The 10,754-nt window shown below is 39.4% G+C and overlaps 1 protein-coding gene and 1 pseudogene across 23 annotated transcripts in view; one reads left to right on the top strand and one right to left on the bottom strand.

Moving 5' to 3' along the window:
* Positions 1-10,754, bottom strand: part of LRRFIP2 (LRR binding FLII interacting protein 2) — a 133,596-nt gene that overhangs the window by 80,068 nt on the left and 42,774 nt on the right. For all 23 annotated transcript variants that reach the window (XM_017508484.1, XM_017508485.1, XM_017508469.1 and 20 more), the window contains exon 4: positions 790-876. In XM_017508484.1, the coding sequence (XP_017363973.1) occupies positions 790-876 (87 nt within the window). The remainder of the gene's footprint in view (positions 1-789; positions 877-10,754) is intronic.
* LOC119468199 lies at positions 7,328-7,422 on the top strand (annotated as a pseudogene).

Raw genomic sequence — 10,754 nt, 5'->3', positions numbered from 1 at the left:
CCCAGCTAATTTTGTGTTTTTAGTAGAGATGGGGTTTCTCCATGTTGGTCAGGCTGGTCTCAAACTCCCTACCTCAGGTGATCCGCCCACCTCGGCCTCCCAAAGTGCTGGGATTACAGGCATGAGCCACCGTGCCCAGCCCCATATACCTATTCTTAAAAAATTTTTTTCTGCTTTCCTTCTGATGATAAAAGCATATTGAAAGTTTGTAAATTATAGAAAAGCATAGAAAGAAGGTAAAACCAACAATAATTCCACCACAGACAAACCACAGTATTAATAATCACTTCTTTCTGGTAGTTTTTGATGCTATATATGGATACTGGTTTTTGTAATATAAAATTGGAGTCCTACCAATTGTTTTGGTTTGCCTTTTTTTCATATTCTTACATATTTTCCTCCATTATTAAATATGCTTTAAAACTGTAAGTCTGGATGACTTTATAGTGTTTTACTATATAGATATCATAATTCATCCAAATTTTAGGACAATCAGAGCTATGCTACACTTTGTCATTGCTAAAGTTACCTTAGCTAATATAAAAAAGCACTCATAATACTAATAACTTATAACAATGTACATAATAACAGCTATATATGTGTTTGTTGTTACTACTTAAACAAATATCACATTTAATTTGCTGGCACAGAATGGCTTGATAAAATGCACATATCAGTTTATACTATTCTCAGTGTTTCAAAGGAAATGAGATTCACATCAGAATAACCTAGCCAAGTACTGATTCTGGGCGAGACAAGCATGAAATTAGGGTTATTCCCTCAAATTACCTCTTTCTGTTGCCGTTCCAGTTCTCTCATGCGTATATCTCTTGCTTCTGCCCGGGCAGCCCGTTTTGCTGCCAGCCTTGCCTCTGCCTGAAAAGTAATATAAAACTCAGCTTTATACAACAAAAACAGCCTGTACATCAGATTTGAAAATAAAGAACAAATGGGACTTTGCAAAGGAGATGGGGAGGACAAGATATTATCTTTCAGCAAGTTTGATTGATTGCTTCAATCAGCTCTTATAAAGTCATTTCTTTCTCGAATTCCTAAGTCTCTCCTCAAATCTGGACCTTTACCTTTAACTTCTTGATTACACACTCAACACATTTCACACAGTTTGTTATATGCCTCTCCACACTTGCTCTTTTTCCAGCACTTTTTTCACCATTAATTCAATCATATAAACTAGAATCTTCAGAGCCAACCTTTCTTTCTTTTTGGAGACTGCCAATAATCAGTCCCCAAGTACTGATAATTCTCTACCACTGAGTCTCTATCAAACCTATCTCAGCTTACTTTATCTCATTGTTCCTGCTCATTTCGGGAACTCTTCATCTCCCCACTCCCCACCTCTCTCTGTTTTAAAATTAAGACAGAATTCACATATCATCAAATTCACTACTTAAACGTACACAAGGCCGGGCGCGGTGGCTCACGCCTGTAATCCTAGCACTTTGGGAGGCCGAGGTGGGTGGATCACCTAAGGTCAGGAGTTTATGACCAGCCTGGCCATCATGGTGAAACCCCATCTTAAAAAAAAAATTAATAAATAAACATATACAATTCCAACTGGGTGCAGTGGCTTTTGCCTGTAATGCCAGCACTTTTGCCTGTAATCCCAGCCTTTCCAAGGCAGGAGGATTACATGAGGCCAAGAGTTTGAGACCAGCCTGGGCAACATGATGAAACCCCACCTCTACTAAAAATAGAAAAATTAGCCAGGCGTGGTGGCGCATACTTGTAATCCCAGCCACTCAGGTGGCTGAGACAGGAAAATTGCTTGAATCTGGAAAGTGGAGGCTGCACTGAGCCAAGATTGCACCACTGCGCTCCAGCCTGGATAACAGAGTAAGATCCTGCTTCAAAAATAAATAAAAGTATACAATTCCGTGGTTTTTAGTATATTCACAGGATGTATCATGATCATGACTAATTCCAGAACATTCTCATACCCCAAAATGAAACCTGGTACCCATTAGTGCTTCCTCCCAGCTCCTGGCAACCACTAATCTACTTTCTGTGTCTATGCATTTGCCTATTCTGGACATTTCATATAAATGGAATCATATCATAGGAATTTTTCATCTCTTGCTTGCACTACTGCAATTACCTCCAAATCCATCTACCTACTTCCAGAATCTGCCTTATAATTCATCTTCTACATGGTTATATGATAGAAAAATCAGCCTTTCAAAACTTACTTCTGATCATGTCATCCCACTGTGTAAAATCCTCTGGCAACTCCTTATTAGTTATGGTTAAAGCAAAAATTCCACAGAACAGCACAAAAGGAAGAACAGAAAAAAGAAGAGAGGCAAAACAGAAATAGGACTCCTCATAGTCAGGTCTCCATCTTACTTGCTAGTCCAGTAGTCCCCCACTTATCTGTGGTTTCAGCTTCCCATGGTTAACTAAGGTACAAAAATATTCAGTGAAAATTTTGAGAAATAAACAATTCATGTTTTAAATTGCAAGCCATTCTGAATAGTATGATAAAGTCTCTCAGCACATGAATCATCCCTTTGTCCAGCACATCTATGCTGTCTATGCTACCCACCTGTTTGATAACTATCTCAGTTATCAAATCACAGTGATTGTGTGGAAGTAATACTCACCTTAATTAATAATGACCTTGAAGAGCAAGAGTGATTCTGCCAATTAGGTATGCCAAGGAGAAGCCATAAAGCACTTCCTTTAAGTGAAAAGGTGAATGTTGTAAACTTAAAGAAAAAGGAATCATGCACTGAGGTAGCTAAGATCTATGGTAAGAACAAATCTATCCATGAAATTGTGAGGAAAGAAAAAGAAATTTGTGCTAGTTTTACTGCTGCACCTCAAACTGCAAAAGCTACAGTCACAGTGCATGACAGCTACGATGGAGACGGCATTACATTTGTAGGTGGAAAACATGAACAGAATCGTGTTCTGATAGATGGCAATCAGGTTTGGTACTATCCAGTTTCAGGCATCTGCTGGAGGGCTTGGAATGTATCTCCCATGGATAAGAGGGGACTACTCTACTTGGTTCACATGTACTGGATGCATCCCATCTCTCTCCACTCCTGGACTCTATTGCGTTCTCTTCAGAAACTATTTGGCAGCAACTGTTCTCCCTTCTCTTATCCAGTAAAATATCACCATCTATGAAGATCTCCCCCATTCCCTCTTTCATAAAGTAAGGCTCTATACCCATGGCTCTATTGTGGCTTTATTATGTTGTATTAAAATTCCATGCTTCCCTCACCCCACAACTTTTGTGCCTCAATGTCTACTAAAAAAATAAATGAAGGTCAGGCATACTGGCTCACACCTGTAATCCCAGCACTTTGAAAGGCTGAGGCAGGTGGATTATCTGAGGCCAGGAGTTCGAGACCAGCCTGACCAACATGGAGAAACCCTGTCTCTACTAAAATTACAAAATTAGCCAGGCGTGGTGGCACATGACTTTTGTCCCCGCTACTAGGGAGGCTGAGGCAGGAGAATCGCTTGAACCTGGGAGGTAGAGGTTGCAGTGAGCCAAGATCATGATCACGCCACTGCACTCCAGCTTGGGCAACAAGAGCGAAAATCTGTCTCAAAACAAAACAAAACAAAACAAAAAAACCCAACAACAAATGAATTGTAGGCCATAGGTCACAGTATCAAGGAAATGAGATAAGGAAATAACTTAGAAATCTTCTGTCTGGTTTCTATATGGTAGTGGAATGATTCTTATCCTTCTAAGATTTGTCTGTAGCCAATTCTGTACAATCTATACTAAAATGAGACTTTCTTCATAAAACCCAACTTAGAGATAATTAAAATCTATTCTTTAATAAGACATTTTTAACTATAAAAAGGAAGGGAACAGAATGAAGGTGGGCTTCAGAGACACAAACACCTTTCCCTCTGTTACTTAGCCAACTAGAGTTATATGTTACCTCCCTTGGAGATTGTGTTAAAGAGAGGCCACTAAAACCACATGCTTTAAAAGAAATAAACAGGATTTAAAACTACTTTATCTGGTTCTTTCTATACATTGTTACTAGATGCTTGAAACAACATGGATAAGCAACAGTAGCAAGGAGCCAACACTGATTCCAACATAGTAGATGAAATGTATGCTCTACAATTTATTGTGATATATTTTAAAATTATTTTTGAATAGACAATTATGGGTACATAAAACATACTTCAAGGTAGTTAACATTACCATTTTCACCTTGGAATACAATCAGATGAAAGAGCTGCTATAGATTAATTTTAATATACACCTCATACATACAAAATAAATGGGATATAACAATAAAGGACAACCAAGATTTAACTAAATTCAAAATAAAGGCTGGGTGTGGTGGTTCACGCCTGTAATCCCAGCACTTTGAGAAGCCAACGAGGGTAGATCACTTGAGGCCAGGAGTTCAAGACCAACCAGGTCAACACGGCAAAACCCTGTCTCTACTAAAAATGGAAAAAATTAGCTGGGCATGGTGGTGCATGCCTGTAATCCCAGCTACTGAGGAGGCTGAGGCACAAGAATTACTTGAACCCGGGAGGTGGAGGTTACAGTGAGCTGAGATCGCACCATTGCACTCCAGCCTGGGCAACAGAGTGAAACTCTGTCTCAAAAAACAAACAAAACAAAATAAAGTTGGCTAAAACACAGAATTATCATTTGATCCAATAATTCCATTTATGGGTATATACATACAAAAGAACTAAAAAGCAGAGACAACATTTTTTTATTTTTATTTTTTGAGACAGAGTCTAGCTCTTGTTACCCAGGCTGGAGTGCAATGGCACAATCTCGGCTCACCGCAACCTCCATCTCCTGGGTTCAGGCAATTCTCCTGCCTCAGCCTCCTGAGTCGCTGGGATTACAGGCACATGCCACCATGCCCAGCTAATTTTTTGTATTTTTAGTAGAGACTGGGTTTCACCATGTTGACCAGGATGGTCTCGATCTCTTGACCTCGTGATCCACCCGCCTCGGCCTCCCAAAGTGCTGGGATTACAGGCTTGAGCCACCGCGCCCGGCAACATTTTTTTATTTTGTCGCCAGGCTACCACCATCCTTACTATTCCATTGTTGAATTAATTTACCTGAAACACCAAGGAAAAAGTGAGGTAAAAATGTCTCGAAGTAAAATGTGATTAGCTATATTCTGTGATGTCCAATACTCAAAGCATTCTTAAACTTTCTGAATTTTAAATCTGGACTTTGTTACTGCTTCAGTTAAATAAACAGAGGGGAACAGGCTAAAATAAACTTGCTGTGGCTCATGGTGGCATTCCAAATCAGAGACTCATGCACCGCCAATCAATCGTATTCTAAATTTTCCATACACCCAATGGGTCTACAAGTTAAGATGGAACCTATTCAATGGTTTAGACAGTGCTGTTTCCCTAAAATATAATCCATAAATTGAATTTCACTTGAGACTACTATCTGGAAAGAGGGGAAGGGTATGTATATTTAAGTACTGTATGTAATGAACCACAAATAAGTGCATTTCTTCAGGATGTATGTACTCTGTACATACATGTACGTATACAGTAGTTCCTCCTTATCCAAGGGCAATCAGTTCCAAGCCCTCCTATAGATGCCTGAAACTGCGGATGGTACCAAGCCCTATCCCACTGTCATAAATCAGAGCATGTTTTTATTCATGTCTTCCACTCAGAAATCTAGTCTTTTCCATCATAACTATACTTATCACACGGTGGCTATAACTTTTGCAGTCTGAGATGCAGTAGGAAAACTAGTACATATTTCTTTTTCTTTCTTCACAATTTGAACAGAAGATGCATTCTTGTCACAGATCTTAGCAACCTCAGCCCACAATTTTTTTTCCTTACTGAGAACTTCCATTTTTTCACTTAAAGGAAGAATTTTATGGCTTCTCTTTGGCATACCCAAATTGTCAGGATCCTCTTGCTCTTTGGAGTCATTATTAAATAAAATAAAGATTACTCAAACACAAAACAATATGATACCATGACAGTCAACCTGCTAACAGAGCCAGCTCCTGTGAGACTATCTGGCAGGTAGCATATAATGTAGATACACTAGACAAAGGGATGATTCATGCACAAGACCGTGCATGCTACTCAGAACAGCACACAATTTAAACAAAAACAAATTGTTTATTTCTGAAATTTTCCATTTAATATTTTCAAACTGGTTGAACATAAGTAATTGAAACCTCAGAAAGCGAAACCACATGAAGAAGAGACTACTGTACAATGAACTGTACAAGGTTTTTAAAAACAAAATGGGTACCCATCAACACTGTGTCACAGTAAAAATGTGTAGCCTATTTAAAAAGCAACAAGAAAAACAGGAAGGTACTTCCAAGATACATAACATAAATGATCTGAATTACCAATGGAAAAAGTTTCTCTGCAAGACCTTCCAGTTCAGCACTTTATTCATGACTCCAATTCTGATACTTTCAGTATTTCCACTCCTGTGCCAACGTTTTCATGACAAGACGTTTTAAGGTCTGAAGAAGGCATTCCCGCCACACCCCACAAAGCCACTAACAGACTTCCCAGTCTTACCCTTCTTTCTTACTTTTCCTGTGGTTCTACTGGAAGAGCTATCTCTGCTGTTGTTGAAAGTCAAACCCTCCCAAGCCCCCACAACACACATTCACACACATACACACCCTCTATTTTATGATGTCCTCCCTAGAACTTTGTCCCAACTATCTGATCTCTCTTCCTCATCTTTGCTCTCTACCTCTCTTGGTTCACTCTCTTCATCGTAACTAGGTTCAAAGTCTCTCTGATCTTTAAAAGGCAAGTGGAAAATCTCACCCTCGTCCAATTCTACCCTGTCTTCTCTACAGCTAAGTTTTCTCACACCTCCCTCCTTACTTCTCACTCTCTTCAAACGACTGCAATCTGGCTTCTGCTCACATCACCTTACTGAAATTGCTCATTGCAAAAGTCACTAATGATCTCTAACTATCAAACCCAATAGAATTTTTCTATTATTAACTCGTCTGTCCTTTCTGGACTTCCGATATCACTAAACACACATTCCTTCTTAAAACTCCCATCTCTTAGCTTTCCCCAATACTAGTGTCTCCTGGTTTTCCACTTTATTCTCTGATCTCTCTACTTCAGAATCCTTCATAAGCACATTTTTCCCTGTTAGTCTCTTAAATTTTAATATAACCAAAGCTCTCAAGCTTGATTGATCTCTTGCTCTTGTCATTCTATATTCTCTCCCAGGTCATACTGTTAGACTGTAAATCTCTATGCCCAACCTAGAATGTTCTCCCACAATCCTGATCCAACTGCTATTAAAAATTGAGGCTGTGGACTCAATTATGTGGCAGCACATACACTAAAACTGGACAGACACAGAGGTTAGCATGGCCTCTGTGCAAGGATGACATGCAAATTTGTGAAGCCTTTTCTTCTTTTTTTTTTTTTTTAATTGCGGCCGGAAGGAGTGGCTCATGCCTGTAGGCCTAGCACTTTGGGAGGCTGAGGAAAGCAAATCACTTGAGCTCAGGAGTTCAAGGCCAGCCTGGGCAACATGGCAAAACCCCGTCTCTACTAAAAACAAAAATTAGCTAGGTGTGGTAGCGCACACCTGTATTCCCAACTACTCAGGGGGCTGAGGCACAAGAATCACTTGAACCTAGGAGACAAAGGTTGGAGTGAGCTAAGGTCGTGCCCCAGTCCTCCAGCCTGGGTAACAGAGGGAGCTCTGCCTCAAAAAAAAAAAAAAAAAAAAAATTGAGGCTCTCCCACTAGAACCTCAGACTCACTACAACCCTAATTTAATTTATAATCTTTCCCTTAATCTTCCTCTTCTTTTTTATATTCCCCATCAACTACCCCAACTACTTTTGCAATAAGAGTCCTCATTCTTTTCTATCCTCCCTCCGTATTCAGTTGCTGAGTCTCAACTAGCTTCCATCAAGATTCTCTTTACTATTTCTTCTATCCAGACTTTCCTCTGTATTCCCACTGTCACTGTCTTAAAACCCATCTCTGTAAAAAACACAAAAATTAACCAGGTGTCGTGGTGTATGCCTGTAATCCCAGAACCCAGGAAGCAGAGGTGGCAGTAAGCTAAGATTGTACCACTGCACTACAGCCTGGGCAACAGAGTGAGACCCTGTTTCAATCAATCAATCAATAACTATAACAGCTTCCTAACTGTTTTCTGCCTTCTACCTCCTACCACTCACTATCCACTGGGTGACTAAAGCAATTATACTGTAATTCAAATCCAAAAAAGGATTTACCCTTTAATGGCTCCCCAAGCTTTGAAAATCAAATGTAAATTCCTCAGCACACAAATCCTTTCATGACTGGTCCCTATTTCCTCTCTAACATCACCTCCTCCCATTTTCTAACCCCACTCCAGCCATACTGAACTACTTACAATTCTGGCAGTTTCCCATCATAGTGCTAGCTGTTTTACACACCTGTTGTCTACAGAGCTCTTAGAAGGCAATACACAAAAACCCATTAAGCAAGGCTGTTTATGGTGATACATATTAAAACTTTTTCTTGAAACCAGACAAACATTTATTTGCATTTGGTTTCACTGGTTCAAATGTCTAAAAGCTGGAATAAATCCACCTGCCTCACTTCCAGGCTCTTCCTCCAATGTGCATTAAACTGGCCAAGTATGGCATATGCCATTGCTGATTCCTGGTCCCCCAAGGCCTAAGAGGCTCACCCCCGAGCAGGGTCCAGAGTCAAAGCAAATGCAGAAGGTGGCCACAGGTACAGTCTCAGTGGCATCAGACACTGCTTGGGCTGAGGCAACCTAAGAAGTAGCTACTGGCTTACAGTCATATGACTACCACAGGAACACCAACCCCAGCAGGTCCCAGCTCTAGCCAGTTTCCTCTGGGCAGCATGTGAGAATGGGCTCCCTGCCTTTTTGTTTGTTTGTTTGTTTGTTTTAATTTTTATCATTCAGATTGAGTTTCAAAGAGCTCCAAAATGTCCTTGCCACATGTGGACCTGAGAGCAACAGACGATTTTTTAGAGCCATAATCTTGTTGCATTTGGACAAAATGAATCATGTCTTTCATAGTTTCTTTGTATTTCACTTCAGCTGGCAGTTGACTCTGACTCAACATCTTTCCTAGTTGGTTGTTTTTTTTTTTTTTTTCAAAGAAATAAAATAACTTTAATCACCCACCTAGCATGCTTTAGAGCCAAACTTTGTCAAATGTGTGTAACATCAAATTCCATGCTTTCTCCATTATTCTACTCCTTCATATAATAATATTCCTAATAATAATGAAATAAACTAACATTTGAAACACTCGTGACAATTTATGTACTGATTTAATATAAATGTCAATTAATTTTCATGATTAACTCTCAAGATAGGTCTTATTACCATTTTCAGAAAGTATCTATACAGTGGAAACCATATGTACTATCTGTTTTTATGACCATTTCCTATTTGTTCATATATACATGCTTTATTCCCTCAGCAAGAATATAAAATGTAACTATGTGATCTGGGGAGGGGGCAATGGAGTATAAATTACGCTCCTCACTTTTTAATTTCGTATAGGTGCCAAGCATTGTTTCTGGCACCCAGTAGAGAAACATACCTTGTATGTTTGTTGCTTCATTGGAAAACTAAGTCATTTGAAGCCCTGTTTTTATTTGAAACCATGAAATCGTACTGTATCTGAGGTTAAATATTTTGACCCTTACATTTTGACATGAATTGCAGATCAGCAATCACTTATTGGTATAAAATTCCATCTTTGACAACAGTTTTCCAGTATTTTATTTGCTATTTGGGCACACTTAGTGCTTCAGGGTCTCGCTTTGTTGTCTAGGGCATGATCATGGCTCATTGCAGCCTCAACCTCCGTGAGCTCAAGGCAATCCTCCCACCTTAGCCTCCTGAGTAGCTGGAACTATAGGCGCGTGTCACCATGTTGCCCCAGCTGGTATCAATTTGTGAGCTCACATAATCCGCCCACCTTGGCCTCCCAAAGTGCTAGAATTACAGGCGTGAGCCACCATGCTCAACCAACCCAACATTTTTGCCCTATGCAATGAAAATACAAAACACAAAATGAGAATACAAAAAAATGAAGCATTACATTGTAAAAATGTAATTGGTACAAAAATATACTTAAATTAAATAAAATACACATTTCAATAAAAATGTCTACAGTAAAAGGCTTTATGCATTCTGAGAAACTTTACAACATCTAGACAGGGCCAACATTCATAGAAGATACTAAGAGCATTTGCACACAATAACAATTTGTAGTAGGTTTCTTATTCCAATTTGCAAGTTACACTGAACACGTCATGAGTATCACTTGGGCAGAAAATCAATTTTGTTTGCAAAAAGAATAAGAAAGCTCCAGCCTCAATTTTGAGTTCATTATAACTTCTTTTTTTTTTTTCAAACTTCTAGATTTTTATTTATTTTTCTCACCTACATATATCCTATTTGATTTTTTTCTTTTCTTTTTTTTCCATTTATTTATTTTATTGCATTTTAGGTTTTGGGGAACATGTGAAGAACATATAAGATTGTTGCATAGGTACACACGTGGCAGTGTGATTTGCTGCCTTCCTCCCCATCACCTACATCTGGCATCTCTCCCCTTGCTATCTCTCCCCAGCTCCCCACCCCCCACCATCCCTCCCCTATTTCCCCCCAACTGACCCCAGTGTGTAGTGCTCCCCTCCCTGTGTCCATGTGTTCTCATTGTTCAACACTCGCCTATGAGTGAGAACATGCGGTGTTT

Source organism: Cebus imitator, unplaced genomic scaffold (genome assembly GCF_001604975.1).
Source record: "Cebus imitator isolate Cc_AM_T3 unplaced genomic scaffold, Cebus_imitator-1.0 Scaffold391, whole genome shotgun sequence".
Lineage (NCBI taxonomy): Eukaryota > Metazoa > Chordata > Mammalia > Primates > Cebidae > Cebus > Cebus imitator.
The sequence above is the reverse complement of the archived record's forward strand: the minus strand, read 5'-3'. Positions and strand labels throughout refer to the sequence as shown.